Here is a 16,792-nt window from a genome sequence, read left to right as displayed (position 1 = left end):
CCTAGATGAAAAGTACAGGGCTAAGACATTACCTTGTAATGCATACGTAAGCCTATGATCTGGGCCAAGAAAGAGCGGGTGAATCGAGCTCGAACCAACTGCTTATAGACTCCTCCGAGGGAGGATTCATAAAGACACTTGCCCACCAGCCGCCCCGCAAAGTCATACATCTTCAAGCGCAGGTGGGCGGGGCGACTGGGGTTGGGGTGCACCTGTCAAAGAAAGGCATTATAAGGCTTGGAAGCGTTTATCTTCCAGCCTAGTCTGGACAGACCCTCTCTCCACCCCGTCTATCCCCAGGAACCAAACAGCCTGGTGCCAGGAGCAGAAGCTCTCCAAGTGGACTAGTCTCTGACAGCCACTGAGTAAGACGAAGTGACATGAGGACAAAGAGCAAAGATGCACTCACATTCAGCTGAAGAATCTGATGTTAAGTTTGTGATTCTTGGCTGCGTGTGCACGTTAAACTGGGAATGAGACGATGCCTTTTCCCTAAACCAGAACTTTTTCAGTCAAAGTCTACTTTTCTACTCGTCTCCTACGCCCACTCAATATTTAACACAGGATTCAACTGCTTTAGTTTTGAGAAAGCAGTTTATACAATTAAAAGCCATGCACTATACTACATCCCCTTTATTTCTGGGTTTGGGGGCCACACCTGATAATGCTCAGGGATTACTGCTAGCAGTGCTCGAGGGATCATTTGTTGTCAAACCCAGAGCTCCCACATTGCTAAATATATGCTCTAGTCCTCTGAGCTTTCTCCCCAGCTCCTATAAGACTCTTTAGTTTTATGTCTTGATTTTCCCTTTTTTTATAGACTACACAATGAAGGCAAAAAGGCGGAAGGAAACTGAGTAAGTTTGTATTCCATTATCAAAATTAACAACAGGGCACAGGTGATCAGACTTCTAAGACAGTTTCATAACCTGGAGCTCATCTAGTGGCTGTAAAATAATCCACATTTCCCTCCCACCCAGGGGAAAGCCATGGACTCACTAATGCTTGGTTGTTGTCACTGAACCGGGTGAAGAGCTGATTGGTGGTATCAAATAGTGCTTTGCAGATCAGCTCAAACCACTCCCGACGAGGCCCTCCCCAGTCGAGCGCTGCAAAGTACGATATCAGTAAACAGTGGCTCTGGCCTCGCTACGGTGCGTCCGTCAGTCCGCTCCTTCCCCATCACTCTACACTGCCGACGTCCAGTGTTTCCCCATTCCAACGCCTTTCCCCATCACTCTACACTGCCCACACCCCGTGTTTCCCCATTCCAACTCCTTTCCCATCACTCTACACTGCCCACACCCGTGCTTCCCCATTCCAATCCACCTAAACCACAGACCTGAAAAACTACACAAACCAAACACCCCACACCTTTCTGTAGGGCTAAACAAATACAGCTAAACAGCATGGAAATACAGACCAGAGCCCTGCAGGGGGCCCCGGGACACATTTCTTGGGTCCAAAAGGTGACTTGTCCAAGCCCCTGTACGTCTGTGCTCAGTCAGCAACACGGGGCCATTCGGCCAGTGAACACCACCCTTTGAATCTTAACTCATGCCTTCTTTTTCCCTTGGAAAGGAATAGGGTTTCTTTTTTTTGGGGGGGAGGTTAAGTGGGGTAGCCTAGGGCTGGGTTTTGTTGTTGTTTTGTTTTAACTTCGTGTGGAGAGGGGTTAGACAAAGAGGAGGAGGAGTCGGGAGAGTTAAAAAAAGATGAATACGAAATTTCAAAACTGACCTTCCTCATCCTGGAAAACCACTTCAAAGTTCTTGCTCCAATCTGCGATGGAGAAATTCCGAGTGGCTTTCAGAGACTGAAAAACAGTGAAGCTGTCAGTATATGAGCTGGAATCTCTTGGGTGTTAAAAACAAAAATACAAGAACACTGTCACTGTTCATTTAACTAGCCACTAGTACTTGGAGGATATTCAGTGCTTATAAGTAAGCACAAGGGGTGGAGCGATAGCACAGTGGGTAGAGCACTTGCCTTGCACGCAGCTGACCCTGATTCATTCTGAGGACCCCATCCGGTCCCTGAAACCCACCAGGAGTGATCCCTGAACAGAGTCAGGACTAAGCTCTAAGCACTGTCAGGTGTGGACTAAAAAACTAAAAAATAAAAACAGAAGCACACACATCACCTGATATTTAAAATGTACAACTCAAGAAGAAATTTAAGGTTTTCATTGATATACCAGGAATAGCACACCACACTGGATGGGATATAAAATAGAAGGCAACCAATCTCGATTAAGAAAATATTAGCACACAACCTCTAACAACATGTTAGTAATCTCTTATGTAAGGGCTTAATGGCTCCTGGTGAGATACAACAATCTTCACACACTTTCTTCTCAGGAAATCTTTTTTCATCATTTTTAATGAATTATTTATAACAACTAATACAAAATATTTAGAGCCTGCCATTGAGGCAGCCTTGGGTGGTAGTTGGGAAAATTAGAACTAATGGTGATGGGAAGGTATAATGGTGGTGGGATTGGTATTGGAATACTGAAAGCAATAAATCATCATGAACTACTTTATAAAAACAAACTAAAATTTAAAAAAAATTAAATTTTGTTTTTTGTTGTTTTGGGCCACACTCAGAAGTGCTCAGGGATTACTCCTGACTGTTCTCAGGGGTCACTCCTAGTGATGCTGCGGAGGCCATATGAGATGCCAGGGATCAAACCAGGGTCGGTCACCTCTAAGGCAAGGGTCTTTTTTGGGCGTGTGTGTGTTCATTTTATGAATGAGAAAAACTTACATAAAAAGCAGTAAAAATGACCCAAAATTAGCTGCCATCAAGAGTAGTTTCCAGATTCTCTCCTAAAAATTGTTACCCACTGGGCTAGGTGCAGACTGGGAGCCACATGGCACGGAGAATGTGGCTGAGAAAAGGGATTTCCAGTCACGCCCAGGCGAGCCAAACATCACAAACGCTTCCTGGACAGGGATCAAGCCTCCTCACTCTTGGAGAATGTAAGAGCCAGGCCAGTGTCTGCGCAGTGCAGACAGACACACCTTAGGTGCTCCTTTTCCATCAGACCAGAGTGACAACAGACTCACTTCCTTTTGATCCAAGAACTCTTGAATGCCAGAGGTCCCATAACAAGACCATTCTTCCGTGGCAGTTAGTTACAGCCCTATAGGGAAACTGTGAGGCTGTTCCACTAGTTCAGTACACATTCCAAAGTCGAGGTGTTAACTAGTCTCCCTGTCAATGACTTAGCTTGAACAAATCAGACCTAAACTTAATATAATCAAACAGAAACCAGAACTTGAAGAGAAAGTAGAAAAATCTGAAGAGAAGTTTCAGTTACACACACACACACACACACACACACACACACACACACACACACACACACACTCAAACACTAGAAGGGTTTTCAATGGGAAAATGTGGCACCGATCAATGGAGATACATCTTTACTCACCGATTCCAACAAGGCGTGTCTGCTGACCTTCAGAGTGACCTTGGAATGTGGCCTTTTCATATGTACCTGTCGAAGCTCTCTCTGGAAAAAGTTCACCTTGTCCTGAAAGGTCTCAGAGCCTCCTGAGGAGCAGCAAGATCCATCACGGTAACAACATCCATTGCACCCTCTCCACCCTCAGACCCCAGAGTTAGGCGGCTGCCTTTCCTGTCAGGGTCCCTGGCCACCCCGCCTGCCACCTTGGCAGGCATGTTACAATATTCGGTGGCTGTAGCTTAGATCTCACGTCTTCACTGCTGCGTCTGTGCTTTGGATATATAGCTTCCCGCTCTCCACATCACCGAAGCCCTGACCCCTGTTTCCCCATTACTTCTCTTTCTCATCCCATCTACTTCCTTCCCCCTTGATTTCTTTCTTTCCGTCCCCAAACTTACCGATGTTCTTATGGAGAGAGCGGATGAAAGTGGCTGCTAGAATATTCCTCTCCTTACAGCTGAGCTCCACAGGAGGCTGAATGCCATCATCCACCACCAGCGTGAGGAGTTTATGGACAGGGTCAGGGCCAAGATAGGAAAACTAATAAAGGAGGGGGGCGGTTATTACTAAAGTCCTCGAATACACAAAACTTTCCACAGCTATTTTTTTTATGTGGCCACACCCAGCAGTGCTCAGGGCTTACTCCTGTCTCTGCTCACTCCCGGCAGGGCTCTGGGAACCATACAGAGTGCCAGGGACTGAACTCAGGTCAGCCACGTGCAAGGCAAGCCCCCTACCTGCTGTACAATCTCTCCAGCCCACATACCAACCCTTTTTAAAAGTAAATTTAACTTGATTACAATGAAAGAAACTATATTATAAATTCATAATACAAATTATGAGTATTATCAATTTGTTCTATCAATCTTTTCATGGATAGAAAAACTTAAAGAACCTACATAAATCAAATTAGCCTTTCCCGTTATAAACTTTATAAGATTGCCAGGGAACATTTTGTAAGTAATTATGTTAATATAATGAGAACAGTTTGTAGCTGGTTAACTATTCAATCTATAAAATCAACAAAAATACTTTTTAATGGATTTGCATATGCATGCCTACTTTGTGTGTGTGTGTGTGGGGGGGGGAGCATACCTGGAAATGCTCAAGGGTTACTCCCGTCTCTACACCAAGAAACTGTTACTGGTGGTGTTAGGAGGACTATATAAGACGCTGGGGATTGAAACCGGGTTGGCCAAGTGCAAGGCTAACTTACGCCTTACCCAATATACTATCATTCCACCTCTCCTCCCTATTATTTTGTACCAACCAATTAAACCAAAGTGAGGTTTTTTTTCTCCAAGTGAAAACTAGTCAGTACAGAATGTATGGCTGTGTTTTACAGTGCTCTAATTTCATTTAGAATAATCTGAGTGGGAACGACTGCTCTAGTAAGAATCATAGGCAATACTACAGATCTCCCAGCATAAAACATAAGGAGCAAAAATACTAAGGATTGGGGCTGGAGAGATAGCACAGCGGGTAGGGCGTTTGCCTTGCATGCGGCTGACCTGGGTTCAATTCCCAGCATCCCATATGGTCCCCTGAGCACTGCCAGGAGTAATTCCTGAGTGCAGAGCCAGGAGGAAGCCCTGTGCAACACCAGGGGTGACCCAAAAAGCAAAAAACAAACAAACAAACAAACAAACAAAAAAAACCCTAAGGATTAAGATATATATGTATATATGTACGTATGTATGTATGTATGTGTGTATATATGAGCAAATAACTATCTTGGAAAGGCTGTGCAAACAGAAATAGTCTTTAGATTCCTGAAGCTTGGAGAAGTCTCAAAAAGTTTTAAACTATGAGCACTGACTCTAGAAGAGTTCTTAGCTTAGCCAACTGGGAAACCAAGCCAAGGTTAACCAAAAGCCTCTTCATTAGCTTAATCTTCAGGACAAAGATAGCTGTTGAAATACTGCCCTGTTACTAATTTCTGCCTCTGTAGGCATGTGTTCTTCTAGAACTTCTAGACGCTGACGCCACTTCCTGAGGAGAGGATGACCCTTAGTTTATTTGGCAATGAACCCTATGTGCATAATGAGAACTTGCAGAAACACAAAAAGCCCTTGTAGGAAAGAAAGAAAAGGCTGACACACTCCATCGCCGAGGCCTTCTCAGCCTCGCCTGAGCGGATGGCAAGTCCCACTTACTTTTGTTCCGGGGCATACCCGGAAGGTGTACAGGCGCCAGGGGATGATTTTCAGGTAGAATTCCTTCACTGAGAATTGCTGGAAAACCAAGAGCAGAAAAGGAAGTGAATGAGGAATTAAAGGCTCTCCGGGGCTCCAAATCTCAAACAAACATCAGAGTCCCCATCTACAACTCTCATGCTAACCTCTTTCCTCTATGAAGCAAGAAAACGACTTAGTCAACACTGCAATCAAATGAATAGCAACCCCATCTTAAAACAGACAAACGGAAATGCTGTTACTTTGGGGAATTCCAACAGTGAGCCCTACCCATAACCAGGAAGCTTTCCTGCTTTCCCCCCTCCTATCCCTTCTCTTAAAATAATTTGAAATTAAAAAATAAATAAAAATACATTATGCTGACAATGCAATGTCCCATCCTTTTAACACTCAAGTCTTTTTTATCATTCCTAAACAGCTGAGATAAGGTTTGCACTCAATGAGGCAAGAATACTTCACTTAGAAATAATAAAAATCTCTTGCTCAGCCCGGTGCTGCCAGAGACTGACTCCGTGCTGGGGGAGTGAATATCAGGGGTCCCTACCCACTGCTTTTTTCTTTTTCAGTCCACACGCAGTGGTGCTCGGAGCTTACTTCTGTGGGCTCAGGGGATTGTTTGGGGAGCTGGCGATCAAACTCGGGCCAAGTTGCATGCAAGGCAAACGTCTTACCCGCTACACCATCTTTCCGACCCGTTTTCGATTTTCATAATCATTTAAACATTTTTATCTATTCACTTATTTTTCTCTTCCCGGCAACGGCTGCTGCGATTACCAGAGGTCACACCAACACCTGGCTGGGGCTCCCTGGGGCTCCCTGGCTTCACAGTCGAGGTGCCTGCATGCACGCGACTGGGACGCGACTGGGACTCTCAAGCTCATGGTGACACGGTGCTCAGCAGGGCGCCTGCCCAGCCCCAGCGCTCTCACATCTGCCGGTGACGGTGCTCACATACGGGCCACAGACTGTAGGCCAGCCCCTTCACGCCACATAAAAGGAAGCGGGCACTGTAGTGACTGTTTTGTTTTGGGCCCACACCCAGCAGTGCTCAGGGCTTTACTGTTGGCTCTGTGCTCAGGATCACTCTTGGTGGCTCAGGGATGCTATGGGTTGGCTGCACGAAAGGCCAAAGCCCTCTCTGCTGCACTATCACTCTGGCTTCATGTAATAACTTTTGTTTTTTTCCATTTATTCTGGAAAAAATTCATGTCCAGATAGGGTGTGGCCCAAAGTGATGGAGCACAAACCTGACCTGCTAGGAGTGAGCACTGGGTGTGCACAAACCCCTCTCTGTGGGTGACCATGAACGTGAGCACCACAACCAGAAGAGGCACAAGCACAACTCAAGAGCACAATGAGGGGCTGGAGCAATCGCACAGTGGGGAGGACATTTGCCTTGCACATGGCTGACCCAGGTTCGATTCCCAGCATCCCATATGGTCTTCTGGATGACAGCACCGCCAGGAGTTATTCCTGAGTGCATGAGCCAGGAGTAACCCCTGAGCACCACCGGGTATGACCCAAAAAGAAAAAAAAAAAAAGGGGCGCAGACCTTTGAAAGCAATGGGGCCCAGGGCGGGAGCACACAGAGTTGAGTGATGAGGAGCACCAGGCATGTGTGTGTGTGTGTGTGAGTGTGAGTGTGTGTGTGTGTATGAGTGTGTGTGTGATGCCCATCATCACAACACCACCAACCATGAAGGGAGAGGAAGAGGAAAGGCAAGAACCTGAACATATTTTAAGTCAGTATTTCTTGATTTTTTTTTTTTAAAAAGAGGGACAGAGCAATAGTACAGAAGAGGGTACGGCATCAAAGTGATCTTGAGAGGAACAGAATTAGGAATCAGTTTTGGTTATGACATTAAAGACATAATAAGATGTTTCACAAGTTCCATTTTTCTTCTGAGGTCTGAATGAATAAGCAAGATACAGATACAAAAAAAGAAAACCCCCAACACAAAGCGCCTCTTAGCCCAGGGGCCTTGAGAAAGTCACCCTCCTATCTCTGCCAGAATTTCTCCACTCCGATCGTGGAGCCTGATGGTGGCATCCATTTACTGTGGTCTCACAAAAGGCAGAATGAAAAGATCAAATTGTTTCCAAACAGCACAGGGGGCTAAATAGAAATTTTTACATTAATGAGAAATGCTTATTGGTTAAAAGCGTTTTTTTTGGAAAATGCTAAGAACCATGCCTTGAAGTCTTCCCAGAAGCATCAAAGGGAAGAAGCCACAGGTGCTCCAGGCACAGGGGTGCGGCACAGTCTTCTCCACGTCCACCAGCTTCTCTCAGCGGCAGGGACACACCGTAAGTCACGAGTCATGCCCCATGCTGAGACAGCTCCTCGGTGGTTCTTGTCACCAACTACACATGCCCCCTGCCCACAGAAGCCTGAAACCCCAGATAGTATTCCTATGAACGAACACCTTGAAAAGCTGCATGTTTAGGGGCCGGAGCGATAGCACAGCCAGTAGGGCATTCACCTTGCACACGGTTGACCCGGGTTCGATCCCCGGCATCCCATATGGTCCCCCAAGCACCGCCAGGAGTAATTCCTGAGTGCAAAGCCAGGAGTAACCCCTGAGCATCGCTGGGTGTGACCCAAAAAGCAAAAAAAAAAAAAAAAAAAGCTTCATGTTTAGACACTTGAAGACTAACAATAATAAAATGAAGCGATTATAATAGCAAGCTAGTGAAAGTTCATGAACATGGCCACACCCCCTCTCTAAACATCCGAGCACACTCAGTATTTTGGTGTCAGTACTGACTGCGGGTAAATGGAACCAAGGAGACTCGGTGGATAATGGGGACTACGCCATTAAATCCCACGCAGGTGCGTGCCGGTGGGGAATCCGGAGGCAGAAGGGGCGTGCCTACCTTTGGTGACACATAGCAGTAGACCTTCTTGGGTTTCTTCACCTTCTCGGGGGTATGACACTCGGAGGGAGAGTCTTCCTCTTCCTCCTCGATGGCCGTGGAAGGCCGGCGCTGGAAGGAGCTCGTGTGCATGGGGGGCAGGTGCCAGGGCGTGCTGGCGCAGTTGTTGGCATTGTAAAGGTAAGCCTCGAAGTAAATGCTCACTCCCGAGGTGGACACGTTTCGTTCGACAATATTCTTCTCGCTCTCTGAAGTGTGATAAGGAGAAAGCATGAATGCCTTGAAATTTTGTACATTTTTCCCGTTTTGTTTTTTTTTTTTGGTGGGGAGATGAGTGACCACACTAAGCAGTGCTCCAAGGCCGCTAGGCCCACGCACATGCCGGTGTGGAGGGACATGTGCTGAGGCAGGGACTGAACCCGGGGCCACACATACGTAAGGCAAATGCTCCATCAACTGAGCCACAACCTGGCCCCAACAGTAAAGATCTAAAGCGAGAGCTGCGAGATTAAAGAAATAACCTATCACTAGTCAGTTCATGAATTTCTAAGCAGAGCTTAGCTTGAATATCAACGGGTTGTGAGGTTGGTCAGAGGAGTGCAGACATGGGCTGGAGTGAGATACAGCAGGCAGGGCGCTTGCCTTGCACATGGCCGACCCCGGTTGGATCCCAGACACCCCACATGGTCCTGAGAACCCACTAAGTGATCCCTGAACATAGAGCCCGGAGCAAACCTTAAGCACCACTGGATGTGGCCCCAAATCCAAAATCGAGAGCGAAGAGGAGTGTGGACCTGCAAAAAACAAGTGGTCTGCGTAGAGGACTAAAGGACAACGTTCTCTGAACTCACCACTTAGCACAATGATGTCAAATTCGCCATTATTGATGGGCTGGTTTTGGTATGAAATGCAGGCATGGAAGCACCCACGAGAGTGGAGGGTGAGTCTCAAGAACACCTGGCACGTCTGCCTGTTGGACGACACCGACTTCTCAAAGGGGACACCGGCGCTCTCTTCTTCTTGAGGACCAAGCTGGAAGAGGAAAAGAAAAGTTTCGAGAACGTATGTAAGAAGAGGCGACAAGGTGGGAATGAACTGGGAGGGGTGAGCACGAGAGGAGAGGAAAGAGCACAGAGAAAGGAGGGCGCTTACCTCATGAATGGCGAGGCTGTAACTGAGCTCATCTCTCAGAGACGTGGAATTGTTGGTAGGGTTGTCATACTCATCTCGGGGCACTATTTGAAGGGTGTGTGGCTGCCCACAGGTCAACACAAGAGTAGAAAAATGGCACACTATTTTGGTTTTGGAAGGAACCACCACGCCTGGAACAAAGACAGTGGGATCTAATGTTGCGAGAGATGCTTTCGGGATATACAGATTTGTTCAGTGAATCATATAGCACTGGGTCTCTGCCCAATTTCTAGGGATAAACAATACCATTAAGGTGCAAAGGGAAAAAGGGGCTGGAGAGACAGTACAGTGGGCAGGGTGCTTGCCTGGCACACAGCTGACTTGTCTTCGATCTTGGACACCCCATATGGTCCCTGAGCCCCGCCAGGAGTGACCCCTGAGCAGTCAGGAGTAAGCCCTGAGCACCACTGCATGTGAGCTAAGAACCAAACAAATAAAGAGTCGCGGAGAGGGGCTGGAGCGATAGCACAGCGGGTAGGGTGTTTGCCTTGCACGCGGCTGACCCGGGTTCGATTCCCAGCATCCCATATGGTCCCCTGAGCACCACCAGGGGTAATTCCTGAGTGCAGAGCCAGGAGTGACCCCTGTGCATCGCCGGGTGTGATCCAAAAAGCAAAAAAAAAAAAAGAGTCTCGGAGAAAACTAAAATTGAGCAAATAAGTTAAATGAACTTTAGGGACTGATTTTTATAAATTCCTTATCACTAAGCAAAAGGAATATAAGCACTAAGCAAAAGGAATATAGAACGCAGTAAAAAGTGAACTGAGAATCACAGCTAGAGTGCCCAGAGTACCACGAGGAAGCCATGAGTGAGGCAGATCGGGACGGAGAGAGTACAGCTGGGAAGGTGCTGACTTGCACGTGCCAACTTGGGTTCAATCCAGAGCACTGCATGCGGTCCCTTGAGCACTACCAAGAGTAAGCCCTGTGGGGTCACACACAGCTAGTGTGGCCCAAATCCTACCCCAGGCTCACCATAAAGTGGCAGACCTGAAAATAAGCACACACACCCCACAATAGAACACTTGGGTGCTAAGATATATAAGACTAGTATGTTAAAAACTACAAATTATTGATACAAATTTTGTTTGGGGCCACACATGGCAGTGCTCAAGGTTTACTCATGGCTCTGTGCGCAGGGGACCATATGCAGGACCTGGGATCGAAGCCAGATTGGCTGCATGTAAGGCAAGCATCCTACCCGTTGTACACTTTGGTCCCTTCAATAAAAAAAATTTTTTTAAAGTCTAAATTTAGAGGTAAGCCAGGCAAATGAACTGGAAGACAATGCAGTATAATTGTCAATTGTCCTTGGAGAGAAGATGGGTTTAAAATAATTCATCAAAATCTCAGCAAGATTCTGTTTTATAAATTTAGAAAATGTCATTCTAAACTTTCTATCATTCTAAATTCTTTATGTATAGGAAAAAGGATCTAGCATAATAAAACAATTCCAAAAGAAAAAAAAATTAAGTAGGAAGAATCTGTTTACTCATGCTGGAGCACAGCAGGTAGGGCATTTGCCCTGCACGCGGCCGACCTGGGTTTGATTCCCAGCATCCCATGTGGTCCCCTGAGCACAGCCAGGAGATAATTCCTGAGTGCATGCACAGGAATAACCCCTGTGCATCGCCAATGTGATCCAAAAGGCCCCTCCCCACAAAAAATCCTCAATTTCTAGATTTTTTATACAGCTCTTGTGTTACTGGTGCAGGAGCAGATATAGAAATCAGTGGAAGAGAACTGAGAACTCACAAATAGACCCCCAACAAAAACGCCCAGCTGATCTCTGACAAAGGTACAAAAGCGGGGCTGGAGTGATAGCACAGTAGGCAGGGGGTTTGCCTTGCACGTGGTGGACCAGGGTTTGATTCCCAGCATCCCATATGGTCCCCCAGCACCACCAGGAGTAATTCTTAAGTGTAGAGCCAGGAGTAACCCCTGTGCATCACTGGGTGAGACCCGAAAAGCAAAAAAAAAAAAAAAAAAAAAAGTTCAAACTCAAAGGTACAAAAGCAAGGTAACAGGGGAAAGATGACCTTTTCCAACACTTAATGCTTGCCGAGCACTGGTTACAAAACTTACGTGGCCTACTGCAACTCCCCTCAAAAATAAATAAAATGGGGCTGGAGTGATAGTACAGCAGGTAGGGCATTTGCCTTGCACATGGCCAACTCAGGTTTAATTCCCAGCACCCCATATGGTCTCCTGAGCACTGCCAGGAGTAATTCCTGAGTGCATGAGCCAGGAGAGCCTCCTGTGCATTGCCAGGTGTGACCAAAAAAATAAATAAAATAAAGTTCCCCAACTGTAGGGAGGCTTTACTTTATTTTATTTTTTTTTTGGTTTTTGGGTCACACCCAGCAATGCTCAGGGGTTACTCCTGGCTTTGCACTCAGGAATTACTCCTGGCGGTGCTCGGGGGACCATATGGGATGCCGGGGATTGAACCCGGGTCGGCCGCGTGCAAGGCAAACGCCCTACCCACTGTGCTATCGCTCCGGCCCCTGTAGGGAGGCTTTAAATGTAACAGGCTACTGCAACAGAATGCTTTTATCATTTAATTGTTTAACTCCGTAGTCTGAATTTATTGTTGGCCACTGCTGCTCCGTCTGGCATTTCCAAGGATATACTGGGTGCTACAAAGAGGAACTGAAGGGATAAACTTAATAAATCCATTAAGCCTGTTACTGGCGTTTTCCTGTCATTTTAAAACACTAAGTATGAAGGGTGGGGGCAGGTGTCAAAACACTTGCACGGTTTATCCATGTCGTGACTGAAGGTGAGCTTATTTCCCATACCAACGAAAGAAATGAGAAACGGGAGAGTTCAACAGGCTGGAGCGCGTGCTCTTACTGTAAGTAGGAGTCCCGCTCCCACGTTCTTGGCTCTGCGTGCCCCGCAGTCAGCCCCCCAACCTTGACTGTACGGAGGGGAATATTATGCTGCAGTACTGTCAAGATATCGCCCTTGGGAGAAACTGCATCAAGGGTACTGATCATTCTGCATTGTTTTCTAAAACTGCATAGGAATCGACTATTATCTCCAAAACAAACCTTATTTTAGTATAAGAAGAAAGGGACTCGAATTTATTATAAGGATCTGAACTGTTCTCCGCTGGTGGCAGGGAGGTGGGGTGGTGTTAATTCATGCAGAAAGGAGCCTGTGGGCGAGGCACTGAAGCAACGGAGAAACATGGGGCGGGAGAGGCCTTGGGGGGCACCGGCTCAAGTCATCCCACTTGAGGAGAATGAAAACTGAACCCAGGAGAGCAAAAGGAATCAATCCTAAGGCCCCTCTGACGGCGGTCTGACTCGCAAACCCGCCAAGGTCCTCCTGCGTGTCCCCAGTGCCGCCCTGAGAAGGGAGCAGAGGCGGGGCACTAGGACACAGGCGCTCACACGCTGAACAGAAACGGAGCAGGAGTCAGAGATGCTATTTTTAGGCTTCAAAGTCAGTGAGCATCTGTCAGGGAGTGGGGGTGGGAGGGTCGAGATAAAGGCCACGATTCTTGGATACCAAAGGCTTGGGCAGACACTCTTCAGGGAGAAGTAAAACACTTTGGCAGAAATGCTGGAATTAGGGTCAAGGTGCTTTTACTGGAAAAGGTTTCAAAACTGAGAATTTATCTGGTCTATTCTGGCACACCTATCTCTAAGAACTAAGTGAGCTACTGACCCAGCATCTCCACTAGAGAAGCAGAAGACAACTGGCCGCATAAAGGCCCACACGCCGATACTCACAGCAGCATCCCTTGGCAGGAGCCTATCAGCTGGCAGAGAGGAAAAATGTTGGAGAGATGCTCAAAGGGCTGGAGCACATGCTGTACAGACAGGGGTCTAGATTCATCCTCAGCACCAGCTCTCCCTGAGCACAGGGGGGAAAAACCCAGAACTGAGCCAGGAGAACGCCCCCAGCACCACCAGGTAGGACCTCAAAGAAAGAGAAAGAAAGGAGAGAGAGAGAGAGAGAGAGAGAGAGAGAGAGAGAGAGAGAGAAAGGGAGAGAAAGAAAGAGAAAGAAGAGAAAGAAGAGAAAGAAAGAAAGAAAGAAAGAAAGAAAGAAAGAAAGAAAGAAAGAGAAAGAAGAGAAAGAAAGAAAGAAAGAAAGAAAGAAAGAAAGAAAGAAAGAAAGAAAGAAAGAAAGAAAGAAAGAAAAAGAAAGGAAGGAAGGAAGGAAGGAAGGAAGGAAGGAAGGAAGAAAAAAGAGAGAAAGAGAGAGAGGGAGGGAAGGAGGGGGGAAGGAGGAAGGGAAAGGAAAGGGGAAGGAAGGAAGGAAGGACGGAAGGAAGGAAGGAAGGAAGGAAGGAAGGAAGGAAGGAAGGGAGGGAGGGAGGGAGGGAGGGAGGGAGGGAGGGAGGGACAATAATAAGCAAAAGTAGCATGTCCATAAATGGAATATTATTTGATGATATAAAGAAATACAGGGCAATGGAAAATGAATGCAAACCCCAAGATTCTGCCTTCAGAACTAAGTCTGCTAAGTGGGAGCAGGGGTATGGGATGAGAGATCTGGGGACAGTGGTGGAAGAATATTGACACTCTGTGGCAGGTATTAAACAGCATGCATAATGCACAGGAAGGCAGGAAAAAGGAGAGGAGGGGAAAGAAAAGATGGAGGGAATGAGGGAGGCTAACCCGAATTACGGATGAACCTTAAAGGCATTATACTATTCCTAGCACCACACCTACACCCATACCCACAAACCAACAGACACACACACACACACACAATTACATATATACACACACATGTATATGTATATGTGTGTGTATATATGTATGTATATATGTGTACACATATATACACACATGTCACATATATATCATACACTAGATGTGTGTGGATGTATGTATATATTAAATAAAATCATTACACTAAGAAAAGTAAGTCAGCCACAAAAGTTCACTTATTTTTTTTTTTTGATTGAGCAGCTAACTCCTGGCTCTGCACTCAGGATCACTCCTAGTGGGGCTTGGGGGACAATGTGGGTGCCAGGGATCGAACCTGGATTGGCTGCATTCAAGGCAAACGCCTTCCTGTTCCACTCCTCTCCAGCCCCAGGTCATGAATTATGTGACTAGACTTCTATGAAAGGCCCAGGGTACTCCAGAGTCAGTGAACTGGAGGCTGCCCGTGGCTGCAAGGTCTGGGAGAGCATGGGGAGTCCTGTTCTAATGGGGACAGGTTTGCTTTGGTGGGGATTTTCTAAAGCTGGCCGTGATGCCTGTGGCAGGACTAAACATTGAAACAAAACAAAAAAACATTAAATTGTGTATTTTAAATAGATGAATTCTACGGCATGTAAATTAATATCAATGAGCTGTTAAAGAAAAAGATCAAGGAGGAAGTGATGGACAGGAAAGGAGGAGGGAAAAAAAGGGAAGTACCAGGCTGGAAGATCTTGTAGTAGGGACTATAGGCCACATTCAGCCCGCCAAGCTTCACAGAGATCTCGTAGCGCCCGGCCCTGCGGACAGTGAAGGCCACCTTGACCACGTTGGAACTGGGGTCCTGGAGGACTTCCTGGGTCACTGGGATTTCCACTGCCAGCTCCACGTGAGAGATGTGAACTCTCAGTCCCACGGGCCGATGTGCGGGGAAAGGCTGCCCGTTCTTGTAGAATAACTGCAGCGGGAAGACACAAACACACACACAAGTAAACAGCAGGAGGACATCCAACGCCAGCGAGTGCCGGGAGAGAGGCAGTAACCAGTAAAGCCCCGTTCCCACCTGCTCCCACGGTGCGGTTCACAGTATCCCAGAGAGCAACAAATTTTTCGAGGTGTCAAAGAAACTGTTATTTAACCTTATCCTAACCCTGTTAGGATAAATAACTGTTATTTATCCTAACAGGGATAAAGTGCCACTAAATCCACTTTGACCTGACATTTCTGAACTACAAATGCGGCCTCCCCTGTCGTTACCAGCCCTTTTTAAATTATGTGATACTGCCAGGACAGATGTGAGAAGTCAGGGGGTTCCACTGGCTGACTCCACGGGGTTCTGGAGAAGTGAAGCGGAGTGCCGCAGTGGAGAAATGACCTCAGGGGAAGCGCGTGTTCCGTAAAGGGCCCAAGAGGCCACGTGTGTTGGCTCTGGGGCCCCTGTGCAGCCACTTGGCTGTGGCTCACTACCTTGGGCACAAAAGCACGGTCAACACGGGAAGATGCAAAGGGTGTGGCTGCGTCCTGGCCAGACAGGGAGCTGGCCCGACTTGGGCCTCAGACTGGTCTGGTCAGCCCCCAGTCTATAACGCCGACTCTTTTCAGTAATATGTTCATTTTGAAAAGGTTAACACTAAACTATACACATCTTCGAAAAGAAGCACCTATTAAGCCAAAATGATCAATGTGTGACCTCAAGCGTGAACAATTCCCACGTTCCTAGGCGGGATGAAATACGAGGGGAAATAAAAGCTTAACCCTCTAGGCCAGCAACTGAGCGGGCTCCGGAAAGCAAATGACCGAGAAACCCCAATGGGTACGGAGACAGAAACGTTCCCTTACATGCACTCGGAAGGCCATGCTGTGGCCCACCTCATAGGGGTCCTTCCAATCCCAGGAGACTTTGCATGACCGGGGATCCAGGTAATTTCCCCGCACGTAGTCATAGATAGTCCGGTCCCCTCGCCGCTCACGGTCCTCATTCTGGAGGAAGCTGACTACGCGGGCGGCGAGCTCAAAGAGGAACTTAATTGTGAAGAAGAATGCAACCACAGACACTGTGATTCCGCCTGGGTAAAAGAGAGAACACACCACCCGCCAGTTTACATCGCACCGTCGGGGCCGACACTTCGGAGGGTGCAGAGAGGAACTACTATAACACGATCGGAATGGACCATCTGGGCCCAAACCCCAGCAGGGCCCTTTTCTAGGAAGGTCCATGGGACCAAGATCTTACCCATTCATTCACAATCATCGAGGGCCACTTTGTCCTGACCTGACAGAGTTCAACAGCTGCCACAGAGACAGAGCCAAAAACAATGGCTCTTTGGCCCCATAGAGAAAGCTTGCTAATCCTTGCTCTATACCACGGGCCACAGATAACA

General features: G+C 47.2%; 1 protein-coding gene across 5 annotated transcripts in view; it reads right to left on the bottom strand.

Moving 5' to 3' along the window:
- Positions 1–16,792, bottom strand: part of AREL1 (apoptosis resistant E3 ubiquitin protein ligase 1) — a 51,387-nt gene that overhangs the window by 6,124 nt on the left and 28,471 nt on the right. For 4 of the 5 annotated variants that reach the window (XM_055130515.1, XM_055130517.1, XM_055130516.1 and 1 more), the window contains exons 4-14: positions 16,251–16,477; positions 15,132–15,369; positions 9,703–9,872; positions 9,402–9,582; positions 8,551–8,798; positions 5,635–5,712; positions 3,877–4,018; positions 3,443–3,564; positions 1,741–1,816; positions 1,000–1,109; positions 33–212 (exon numbers count right to left, since the gene is read on the bottom strand). In XM_055130515.1, coding sequence (XP_054986490.1) covers positions 33–212; positions 1,000–1,109; positions 1,741–1,816; positions 3,443–3,564; positions 3,877–4,018; positions 5,635–5,712; positions 8,551–8,798; positions 9,402–9,582; positions 9,703–9,872; positions 15,132–15,369; positions 16,251–16,477 — 1,772 coding nt within the window. The remainder of the gene's footprint in view (positions 1–32; positions 213–999; positions 1,110–1,740; positions 1,817–3,442; positions 3,565–3,876; positions 4,019–5,634; positions 5,713–8,550; positions 8,799–9,401; positions 9,583–9,702; positions 9,873–15,131; positions 15,370–16,250; positions 16,478–16,792) is intronic. The other variant, XM_055130519.1, reaches the window with a different exon arrangement.

Source organism: Sorex araneus, chromosome 3 (assembly GCF_027595985.1).
Source record: "Sorex araneus isolate mSorAra2 chromosome 3, mSorAra2.pri, whole genome shotgun sequence".
Lineage (NCBI taxonomy): Eukaryota > Metazoa > Chordata > Mammalia > Eulipotyphla > Soricidae > Sorex > Sorex araneus.
The sequence above is the reverse complement of the archived record's forward strand: the minus strand, read 5'-3'. Positions and strand labels throughout refer to the sequence as shown.